Raw genomic sequence first — 12779 nt, forward strand, 5'->3', positions numbered from 1 at the left:
ACATCTGTCCTTCGCGAGGCAAAGGTGCTTTAGTTTCTCGCGCTCAATTAAATGGTTAAAGTTCTCATGTTACCGCTCGCATTAAGATAAGGAAATCTATACGATAATATCATATCATTTTGTTCCCTCGATTAGTACCGGTTACGGTACGGCGCGTAAGATACGCGGGGTGAAAATTAACTGACGCAGTGGATCCCCGAGAACGCGAAAGTCCGACCTGGTCTCGTTAAAAACGCATAACTTCGGCGAGAAGGCGAGAGAGCGTAAATTCCATAGGCACTAAGGGAAACGAGATAGCGAGCTTATGCCCGGAGAGCAGGAGGAGAGAGAGGATTTCACGCAGGAAAGGGAAGCGAAGGATCGAAAAAACGTAGCGGAAGTTACGAGGGAGGAAAAGGAAAAGGGAACGAACGGGCGCAATTCTGCGAGTTACTTCCAGCACATATTTTCGTGTTAATGACAATTATTATCCGGTGGATATGCCGGGCTAGGTAAAGTCCGGTAGATAATTATATTATTTTTACCGTTGGAACTTGTTCTTTCTTTTTTTCCCTTCGAAAATGGTGGCGAATTATCGATAACGCCGCCGGGTATTAGCACATGAGATTACGCGACAATATTACTTCAATTGTAGTGACTTAAAATGAAGATATGTGTATGTAATGTGTATGTACAATTCAAAATAAAAACTAATTAGAAGTAATAAAGTTTTCGTAATAAAGTAATATTAACTAATACTAACGATACGTGTCCGAGGAAATGTAATTTATTACCAATTTTCTTACCGTCTTAAAAGTATTTCTCTTTATCGTGAAACAGATGTTCTTTTTTTTTGCAAAGAATTACGAATCATGGTTCTTAAGTCTGTAACTAAACGTGGTAATAATAGTATCTGTTATTACCGGTGCAATCAGATTGTTCACCCTGATTTTCATCGTGTTGTTGCACATCCGAACAGTTTTTAAGGATTTCCGGATATAACTGTAATCTAATTAATCGGACAACATACAGTCGACCAAGGTGGTACGAGGGGCCGAGGGCAATTCGAGAGCTGGTATCCCGAAGGAGCAGATAAGACCGTTGAAATATCGACAGCGGCTGAAGGGTGTATAGCGGTCGAGACAGAGAGATAATCCTCGGGAGAGCTTTCCGCCACGGAGCTTAACCAGTCAGAGATAATCACCGTAAGGTAGCGCTACACGGCGTAAAACGGTATCGACGTCGGCGATCGTCTCGAATTTCAACGAGACCGCGAGGAAGATTCGTGGGCGAGGCCCCCTCTCGCCCGCGCCCCCCTGTCGTCCACTGCCGAGAAGGATACTCAAACCCTACCGCTCCTCCGTCCTCTCTAAATGCGGTGTCCTTGCCGGTCGGATCGCCGTCGCGTTTGTGTCCGCCGACGGTTGCACCGAGAGAGAGAGAGAGAGAGAGGCGAGTTTCTGAAACTTTCGTAACCGCCTAAGAATCCACGAAAATCATTAAGTACCTTACAGGCGGATAATCCGTCGGAGATTAATGCAACGTCGTGTCGTTCAAAAACGCACCGGACAAGATAAAATAGTACAAGATAGAGATACTAACGGTTAAGATAATGGGTTTAAGGCTCGTTGGATAGATGGGACAATGGGACTGTCTCTTAAGAGAAGTTACGGTCGCCGGAGGGGGACGTGTATCTCTCTCTCTCTCTCTCTCTGCGTGTAGCTGATGTGTTTCAAAGAATTTTTATTAATCGAGAGGAAAAGGAAAGAGGAAGGGCTGATTTGTCGTATTCAAAATATGGAAGTGAGTTTTCTCTAGCGGAATAATAAGATCGACGATAATGGCCGGGGGCTTTATTGCCTTATCTCGGCAAACGAGATTCGCCAGCGGAATGAAAATAAATCACATCGGTGTTGTAAGACATGATAAAAGCCCGGGAAATTAATTTCGACAATTCTGTCGAATCGTGTTAGGAACGTTTACGTCAAAGATGGTATATCTTCGTCGCGTCGCGACGACGTGATGTATTTCTAATATGTCACTAATAAATCACTGGACCGAGCTGAGATCTGCGCGCGCGCGCGCGCGCGTGTATGTGAGCTATTTGAAATTTACGCGAGCAAAACCAACGACGGTGCATGCTATAACGTAATATGACCGCAAGGTGCATTAGATTAATGACAGTGATACAGCAAATCGAGGTTGACTCGGTGAGTCAACCTCGAAAGTATTCATTGAAGGTATATTCATAATCATATAATATTTAGAGCACAGTTAAAAGAAAGTTGAAAAATTGCTGGCACAATTTGAAACAAAAGTTTTCCACGTGAATGTTATCGCATATTGTATTAGGAGAGAGCTTTGTGCCGGGTGTGTCGCTTAAGTTATTTTTTTATTATATTTTTTATTTGGTATTCCATTTGTACGCAAATGAACGTTGGAAATTGGAGCTTGATGTTTCAGATATCTTTTATCACAATATTTAAAGAGATTAAAATCTTTTACCAATAACAAATCGATTTATTATAAATATTTTTACAACTATCATCAGCTATGGAAAATTATTATCAATTGTACCAACTGTTAGCAATGATACCTGATTTTAGAGACTTGCAAGATTGTACAAAACAAGATGTAATCTATTAAATTGTTATCTATATTACTCATTTTTCACTTATTTCATATTTTTGTCAAATACTGCTTACTTTTAACTAAAAATATAAAATACTGGTTTATGATTTAAACGATCAGTAAACATTCGGAAGCACTCTGACCTACGCCACGTTTAGAACATCTCTGGAGGGTAGCGAATAGCAGTTAATAAACAAATATACGATTCTGATAAAAATATTTCTTAATACAGTATTTTTTATTCATTTTCGCTCAAAGATTAAACCGCGATATTTACACACGCGGGTTTATAATATAAAGGGGATTAAAAACGCCGGTCCGTTTGTAACTCAGTGCGCCGCTGAACGTTTTTCCGCGTGCGGCAATAGCAAAGAGTTAATATGCGGATTAATATGTTCGCGCGACGCGGCCGTTAGCGCCATTTCGTGCCACAGGTATGCAAACGAATCTGGTCAAGTTGGCTTATCGCATCATCGATTTTCGGCCGGCGTATGTGCATTTAGGTTGCCGTGCGCCGATAATAAAGCGCGGGAGTCGATGATCGGGAAAAGTCACAACCGGATATATAAACCGGCCCCGGCAGGGCGGTCAGATAAAACGCCCCGAAATCGACCCCGCGCGCGCGAACGTTTATCACATTTTCTCGAGCCCCTTAAACCGCGCGGTATCACGTACGCGTTTCAAACGGCTCCGTGAAACGTATGGGAGGGCTATGGCCGAGACGAGCTCTCGCTTTAACAAATCTTCCGAAGGCGCCCTCCGAATCGGGCAATTCGCAAAGAGATGAAATCTCTTAGAGGCTCTTAATTCTCCTTATCTCAATCCTCCTTATCCGGTCAAAAATTATCGAAAGCCGCGCGGATGGAGGACAGCTTTTTAATCACTTAGCGAGGGGGTCGCGAAAATTTACGGAAACGCAAGGGGAAATTAATACCCAGCGGTTTCAGATCGTCGGGATTAAATACACACACATCACACGTTGATTAACTTATACAAGCAGCGGTACGATAGAACGTTTAAAAAAAAAAAAACAACACCAAACGTTAAACGTTCGGCTTCCATCTCGGGGAGAGATAAAATTTGAAATTCTTCCCGCGGCATATTACGGGTAGGATGCTTAAACGATTAAAACAATTATTATTCGATTTAACAGTCCGCAAGTATTAGCGGTGTGAAAGTGCCCGTGGAGAGCACCAAAAATTCGCTGAATCGCTGGAAAAGTTTTCCTAGAGAAAGGCGCTGTTACGCCCTGGCGAATTTTACACGGTTACGCCACCACATTCGACCCCCCGTTGCACCCCCGCGCTCGCGCTGGCCGGCGCGACGCGGCGTCGTTCGTGCGAAAACACCTTGAAAATCTCGACCGTCGATGGACGGGCGCGCAGAACCGTCGGGGATGGAAAAGGATCGGAAGCGAGGATGGATCCGACCGAGGGCCGGCAAAAACGCTGTAGATATGTGCGTGTAGGTGTACGTGTGTGTGTGTACGTGCGCCGTCGGTCAGCGCGATAAAGTAGGCATTTAAACGCGTCAAATAAATCGTGCCGTGGCCAATAAATCTCGGTCCACGTTCTCGGTCCGGCCGATCGCTCCGCGTTTCGGTACGAGCGCAAACCCTTCGTATCCCTTTATGGATGTTCGTTACGACGTTAAGAGTGCCGTTAGCCTTTGCCACGCGCGCGAGTTTTCCCTCGCCGCCGTCCGAGAGGGTTTCCCCCACGTGCAATTTTTGACCTCGTCTTTTTGGAAGCCGTGAAATTGGCCAGCGCCGTCGGGCCTCGCCACGCTTCTCTCCGACGCTCACCATCCGCACGGTCTCTTCTCCGTACTTCGGTTTTAAATCATTCTGGGGAGGATAGCGGAGCGCGACTCGCGTCTCGGCGACGTCTTTGAGGATCCGCAACGAGGGTGCGGCTGTCAGAAGCGCGCTTAATTAAAAGGTCTTGTTTATTCAGAAGGTTGACACTGCATGCACAAACATAGAGGCGATATGCGTCGTATAAATCATGTATCTCTACGAGCAAGTATTATAACGGTGAAAAATTTGGTTTCACTTTGCAAAAACATTCACTGTTTGCTCCAGAATACATTTTAATAAATGTTTAACCAAATCGATTATTTAACGTAGAAAATATGTCAGTGCGATTTTAATTTGAAAAAACAACTAGATTAAATAGTCTAGAGAAGAGTTGCTGATTGCGTGTCAGTCGCCTAAATTGTACCTTGGTAATATTTTTTACTTAATATAAGCAACAGTTGGTGACGAAAATATAAAGTAAAGAGAAATGAGTAATGCAAACAAGAAATTTAACAAGTTTTATCTTACTTTGCGTATAATACTAAAAAAATTAAAATATTTTGATCGCTTTATGTAGCTCAATGTAATACAACTTAATATAAAATTTTTATATTTTCATTAAAGGAAATTTATTGTTGAATATTTTACATTCATTGAATGTTTGTATTTACATTTGTAATTAATGTAAAGATTAAAATATTTTTGTATAAAATCTATCAAGTTTCCTAAAATAATATTAATGTAAAATTTATATAAATAAAAATATTAATTGCAAAAATAAAATAAAAAAATAAATTGTTTCAACGTCCTTACTTTTCTACCTATATTATTTTTATTAATCATTAAATAACTTAATTCTTTTCTTCAATAAATTATTAATAAGATAAGTTAGTGATTTTTTTATACTTTTATTTATTTTAATTCACAAATTCGATACTTTTAAAGGCGATATAATTTAGTCATCAATTGTAACTAAGAAAAATATTAAAAAATTTATTTATAAGATATACATTTATTTCAATAAAATAAATCTTTCTTTACATACAGCGAAATACAATTTTCTTCCTAGTAAATGAACTAGTTAATAAGAAAAAATGATATATTTATTTCACAAAAAAATATATTTCATCATCATAATCAATTTTTTAAATAATATTAAATCAATAAATATCAAAAAACGTCATAAGTAACATTTGCTTGCTAATATTTTGATTTTTTTTTAATGTAAATGGTATCTTTTTTATATCATGTTACAAAAAGGTTTATAATAAATTAATTTATCGTCGTTAAACAGTATAGGATCTAAAATATATCGAGCTACAATGTCCAAAATGTTTGCGTATTAGTACTACAATAAAAAATATAATAAAAATAACTTAAGTACACATTTGGCAACTCTTCTCTATATTGCCTTGTACATTGTCGAAACAACGGTCATAAAAATATCTCGTTTCAAGGATTACGCATCGTCCAGCAACACAAACTGTATCGTGTAAAGAAAACAGCGTACGCATTGCGTGTGTTTTCAGACATTGTTATCGCGCTGAGAATCCGCCCAGATAACCCGATTCTTTTTCACGGAATGAACCTCCGGAGAATCCAACCAATCAGGAGCCTTATAATTAAGTTTTCTGTCTAATCTTCGCAATGGCCGATTAACCGAGCGCGCGGATGCTAGAACGCACAGGTCCGCGCACATAAACATAACAACAGCGCACAATTCCTGAAATTACACGCCGACCGTGGCGCAGTGAGACTCCTCGTAGAAGATAAAAGATATTCCGCGGCGAAGGCGGAAGGATTCCCGTGAGATTTTCGACAAGGATCAGAACGTTTTCTCTTTAATCACGTTTCGCCCACGCGCATCAATCTTACTCTCGAAAAGCGTGTTGCACCCATGGATTTTAATAATAGGACGGCTTCTAACGAAAGCTAATGATCTTCCGATGATGACGTAATCGATGCGACGCGAGAGTAAAGAAAATGTAGCGATTATCTCTTCGCGTGGCGGTATCAGAATTAATTTTCGTTTCGCTTCCGCGTCAAACGCTCTCACAGTTTTCCGCAATTTTTGATTGCTGCGAGAAACTAAATCAAAACATTTCTGACAAACCGAGTTATCATGCACAAAAAAGCATACCTCGGTAAAACGTATGACATACGACCTGTGAAATATTTAAATTATACATATTGCATTTTAACATTTTATATTTCGGCCCAGACATTACATTAAAATGTAATATAATTCGAAAGTTTTTGTGTCCCATGCATTTAAACATATTTTTAATTTTATACGCAACGTTGCGTGTCTTTCAGTTTTTAAAACTAGAGCAAATATCGATTGTTCTAATCCATTATTAAAGTAAGACGCAAATAAATGTTCCCAAGAATATTCAACTATCATATTACAATTATGTGATTTTATATTTGAGATATCGTATAATTGAATTGCTTGAATTAAATGTAAATGGATATATAACAGATCAATCGATCCAACGTATTGCAGGCAAAGTTTGTAATGGTACACTCTAAAATTAGCTACGAGAAAACAGCTCATATGCTAATGGCTAAAAAAAAATCATTTAATTGTCATCGCGCATCAAGTATTTTTGTAAAAGTAAATTTTATTAGAAGCGCGCGGTTTCGGATATAATCGTGACACATATATCACTAGCAACGGGATTAATCGTTTATCGGAAAACTAATCAAGTGGCAGAGAGAGGGGGGTGGAAGGTACGGGTTATGAATTAATCCGGACATCCGTTATTCGGCATATATACGCGAGCCCGTAAATGCGTCTGGGTCGAAATTATATATTCGGTAAGTACAAGGAGTTTTTCATACGTTCGAGTTCTTAATCCAGCGTCAGCTGCAAAATTCGCCTCGTAATGGCCGAGTGAGAACGCCGAATTGGCTGGAGCGAGACGAGATCTACGGCGTTTCAACGGTGTGATCAACGACGTCACGTATCTCGCATTACCTTTCACGGCGCTGCGAAGAACAGTTTACGGCACCGGAATTAAGGCACAGAGTTAACGCCGGCCGATTATGTTGGGTCGCGTTTGCGCTAGTCTTAATTAATCCTGCTCACTTATTCCAGACTTTCACGGCCGACTCGAGCTGATACGCTGCGTTTAATCCGCGGTCTTTGGCGGAAGGAGATAACGTTACGCCATTAGCTTTCCTCTAATATTTGAGAGAGAGAGAGAGAGAGAGAGAGAGAGAGAGAGAGAGAGAGAGAGAGAGAGAGAGAGAGAGAAGGGAAGAAAAGAAAAGAGAAAAATAGAAGAACAGATGTATAAATTTCTTAATAAGTACAGACGTATTTATTATAAAAGAGAGACTTGTGTACCATCTATTCTTTTATTATGAATTCCTCATTTGATATATACTATTATAATTTGTACGCAAATAAATATTTAATGTTAATAATGTAATAAAAATTTAATACAAAATTGCACATGATTATATTATAATCAGTTATGCTGATCAAAATTTAACGTTAATTAAATCTGATTTTATAAAGCGTTGTTAGCATAAAATAAAATAGTAGTTTATACATTTTTCTCTATATTACTCATTTTCTGCTCATTTATTTCAGTTTTTTTGTCAGCAAATGTTATGCCTATTAAATATAAAAATATAAAATATTAATGAGATATGATTTAGACGACTGGTTTCGCATTCAGCAACCCCTCCCCTGTACACTTGTGTATTTATTCGCTTAGTTAGGATTTTAGCCGCTATTAATTCAAGTGGAATTTTTCGACGGGTATCTATCTCCCGACGTTGGGCGAACGTATAAAGCTACCATCAGTAACGCAATATTTCCGAGAGCGTATATATATTACACATCTGTTTCCTACCTCTGAAAAATTTCTTGTAAGATAGTTGCAGCTTATGAAATTGGAAGTAAGTCCGGCGGAGACGCCTTTGAAGGGCCGCAGACGTATAAACGACATTTCCCCTGCGAAAATTAGCCTTCCGGCTTTTCCTATTGGGAAATCTGGACTTTTATACGCAAAAATACAACGTCCGCGCAACGCGCCGTTGTCCGCGAGACGGCGCCTTTTGTACTACATCGAATTTAATCGTCGAATTTAATGAAAGTGTCCGGCAAAAACTAAAGCGTTTCCCGGGCTATTATTCGCGCGACGTGCAATGAAATACTCATTTAACGCTCGTTAAATGCACGTTGAGCGCCTGCAGCTTGCGTCCCGCTCGTGAAAAGTCAAAAAGGCCTCTCGCTCTTTCTCTCTCCCCCCCTCTCTCTCTCTCTCTCTCTTCTCCGATTTATCCCGTCGCTGAAGACCGAAAGTCGATCCCCCCCGTGCAGCCGAAAATCGAGCCGCGAGAAGAGCGCCGAGCTCCCGACTGCACGTGAGTGCGCGTGAGACAAAAGTAATTAAAACTCGCGGATCGTGCACGATCGCCGAGCCGTAACCGAGCGCGACCCCGCCGGTTGTCGGTGTCGGGGTGGGCTTGCGCGAAATTGGAATTCCATTTTAATACGTTTAACAAAACGCGGGAAGATTAAGCGGAGGAATCCCGGGAAATTGATCGGCCGCCCACGGGGGACACCTAACACACCTAAGATCGATAGTCCGTCCCGTCTAATAAACGCGGTCGCGGCATTTATTCCTCGCCACTTTTCTGATATTACGGAGATAAATGATCGGCGACGTGGGGCCCGTAGGGCGCGAGGAGGGGGTGACGGAGAGAGGAGGAGAAAAAGGAGGAGGAGAGAGAGGTGGCGCGCGCCGCGTCCGGATGTTATCCGCGCCGTTTGCACGGGGCGCACGTTGCACAGCGGCAAATTGAAAACGTGTTTGGCCGTGTATAACGGTGTATACATTTAGGCTTCACAAATGTTTTTTAATCCGAAACACATGTGGCAAACGGCTGCTAAATTGCAGGAGAAAGAGAGAGGAGACCGACGGGGGGATAGGGGGTGAGGGGGGTACATAGCCCGAAAGTGCGGGGGTGGACGCCGTGTATTTCCGTAAGCAAACGGATGTTCTACAATGTTTTCCGTGTGCGCGACATAGAGAACAAAAGCACACGGTTATATATCATATCTACGACTCTTCCATGTAACGATAACCGCGCGCGCTCCTCTACGCGCGTTACATCATTCGCATCACATATACCGGAGGATTTGTGATTACGATCGCGCCGCGTGTCGACGTCATTTCCAGCCGGAAGATCGGCGAGATGCCATTGCAAGGAGGACCTCGTCAAAACGGCGGTTGATTTCCGCGAAGATTAATAATCTTCGAACCGAATGACTGTGCAGCCTGTCCGCGCGGGAGCTCCCTCTCCCTCTCTCCCCCTCCCTCGCGGCTGAACGAAGTTAGACCGAACTTTATTATAAAACTAATATTTTCCAAGTTCTATGAGGTATTACGATAGTTTTCTGAAAGGGCCTGCCAGCCCGAGCGGCAAGGCGAAATGGTTCGCGGGGCGAAACTTCAATATTCGGCGACCATAACGACATCGACTGATATATTATTTCCTACAACTTTTACTCTTCGGGGTTTTGTCTGCTCCGCGACCGGAAGAAAGGGAAGGAAACGCGCGCGAGGCGGCGGCAGTCGAGACATGGGGAGGTGGGAAGAGAGGGGTTAAGAAAAAAATGAAAGAGAATGGAAACTTGATTAAGAATTCCATCCGCTCGTAGTCTCGCGCGGGCATTCGCCTTCCAGGGAAGGAGAGAACCCCCACCCCCGCGATGCTCCGCGTTGCGTAGCGAAATGAACGTCCGGCGATGTGAGGATTTAATAATAAAAGTACACGTTTTTATTTCTTCCTCCATCCCCCTCCTTTCCCCATCTCCTCTTCACGAGGATGAAGCGAGAGTTTGGGCATCGACCGTACACCAGTGGCATCGTTCAAATTAACTCGCCGTTACATCGAAATCGAAACGCGAAACGAGCACGATGACGACGACGACGACCATGGCGCATCGTGCAAATTAACCCTTTCGGCACGGCCGGGTCGGAACGCGGAGTGCTCGCAGCTGGCCGAGACACAGGTTCCGCACACAGATATATCGCTAACGGTCGATAGAAAGCAATTTTGCTAGAGAAGCTAACGCTCCACGTTATTATATAAAAGTATATCATCGGCTGAATCTTTTAAAACGCTGAAAACTTGCCAAGCTCCATGAACGGAGAGTGGCAACAGACCTTTGTTATGATGGTAATATCCCAAAAATACAAGGTTCCGTAGTCGTTCTTTGCGTAAAGAGGTTTAATTGCGCAGAATTCCTATAAACGCAAGTATGAGGGGATAATTGTAGAATCTGACAGCGTCGATATTTTCAATTTGTACAGATATTGAAGTGGAATTTTTCTATTCCTATGTGCATTCTTTATTCATGTGTTCCTGCACATTCGATATCTGCGGTCTTTCTTCGGGAAAATTACTCTCCGAGAATTTAACAAAAATAGTATAATGTAACGAATAAAATGGGAAACGTTTTTCTAAGCTTTCATCTTTCTTAACAGAGAGCTGTGAGCAATGAGTGCAAGAAACATTAGTTGTATATTCGCGGACACGCAGCTCTAAGAATTAATCGTATAATTTCTATCTAAAACGAATCAAAGGGAATCAGAGAAAAAATTGTGAAAATCGTGCTCTTTATTTCGACTCTACGTAATTTTTTTTTTAATTCAACCTTAATCTTTCTATATATTTCTCTTCCTCGTATTCTCGCGATTTCCATATTCGCGGCAGTTTTGCAAAATGTAACACCGTCCGTTATACATTCGTGCATATAGTTTTCGCTGTATATTCTATATTGTTTATATACCATACAATGGTACGGAAATATTTTTCCAGTTTTATGCGCTATCCCAGCATTTTTACATCCCTTTTTTCTAATACGACGTATATATTGCAGTGCCGCCGGTAGAATTTGGCTTTAACGGTGGCATCGAGGGGGAAATTCGTGGGAAAACGAAAAGGAGACGTCGTAGCGATGTGAAACGTGGAAGTCGGTCGCGGGATCAAGGGACCCGGTAGAACGGGTCGTGAGGAGGGTAGGCGACGGCGGGGGGTGAAAGGGACAGATAACGGAACCGAGAGACGCGGCAGAGAACAAAGGGTGCTTATCGACACCGCGGTTCTTATCCTCGGTAATTCCTTTTATTTTATCCGTTTCTTCCTCCGCGAGAGAGGACCACGAGAGGACGTACCCGTAAGATAATCGAGAGCCGAGAGCCACTCGAGCGTAGACCGAGCTATTTCCGGGCGTATCCCGCGGGCGCGTATCCCGATTTTTTTCCCATTAAAAAATGTTTTTCCCCGGGAAAAAGCGACATTAATTCACTTCGGCGTAGCAATTTGCGCAACTTCCGCGAGAAAGCGACAGTGGCGTGTCGTGGAAATCAACAGTAAAGTTTAGTGACTGACGTCACGACGTAACTCGTAAATGACATTACGGAAAGAGGGGGGGGGGAGAGGAGGAGGAGGAGGAGGAGGAGGACCACCTAGTTATATCGATTGAGTCAATTTTTCACTTTAATCTTTTGCGTCTCTATGTGTGTATAAGCTCGCTACGGCGACAACATCGTTAAAAGGAACGTCAATTTGTCACATCGATTTCCACCCTACTTTCCTTTAAGAAAAAAAAAAGGGGGGAAAAACTACGTTTTTAATATAATATTTGCGATATCGGAGTTATCTGAGTAAATTCAGAACTCGGCGAGTTGGCTTGAGTAAGGGAGCTTTTTTCGCGAGTCAATATTTAACGGACTTACCGGGTGTAGATGACGTACTGCGAAATTGGAGTGTTGTGGGAATTAACACCAGGTGCCCACGATATATTCACGGCTTTGGACGTGTAACTTATGACAAGTGGTCGTTCCGGTGGATCAGGCACATCTGAAAGCAGAAATTTTATCATCTGTAACGCCGTTGGTCTGCAATTTTCGCTGCCGTATACGTAAAGATGAAGGCTGTCGAACCCTCGACAATTTCCGCGCTTAACGTTAATTTTCGCGATTATTAACCAAATGAATGTAGCTGTGCACACAATGCGCCAACTACTTAGAAAAGACATTACTTTAAAGTAGTTACAGTGGCTGCATGCACCGGCGCGCGACACGTTTACAGTGCAACGCTAACTCGCCTCAGTTTCTTAAGCTGAAATTTATTTTGTCGAAAGTTGGAGTCACGTAGTTGATATTTCTTACGGGCGTTTGCATCGGTATCGACACGAAATGCAAACATATAACAACCCTTATATGTATACTTATGATATTCATATTTCCGAAGCAATCTTCTTGTCACGGAACAGAAAACGCTCGCAGTGTTCCGTTGATCGTGTCGACAACTCCAGTCAGGTTAGATTTCTCTCTCAAAAGTA

General features: G+C 42.1%; 1 protein-coding gene across 8 annotated transcripts in view; it reads right to left on the minus strand.

Moving 5' to 3' along the window:
• Positions 1–12779, minus strand: part of LOC105836922 (tyrosine-protein phosphatase 99A) — a 282921-nt gene that overhangs the window by 63172 nt on the left and 206970 nt on the right. For all 8 annotated transcript variants that reach the window (XM_012681300.3, XM_028190075.2, XM_036291454.1 and 5 more), the window contains one exon: positions 12172–12295. In XM_012681300.3, the coding sequence (XP_012536754.1) occupies positions 12172–12295 (124 nt within the window). The remainder of the gene's footprint in view (positions 1–12171; positions 12296–12779) is intronic.

This window comes from Monomorium pharaonis, chromosome 8 (genome assembly GCF_013373865.1).
Source record: "Monomorium pharaonis isolate MP-MQ-018 chromosome 8, ASM1337386v2, whole genome shotgun sequence".
NCBI lineage: Eukaryota > Metazoa > Arthropoda > Insecta > Hymenoptera > Formicidae > Monomorium > Monomorium pharaonis.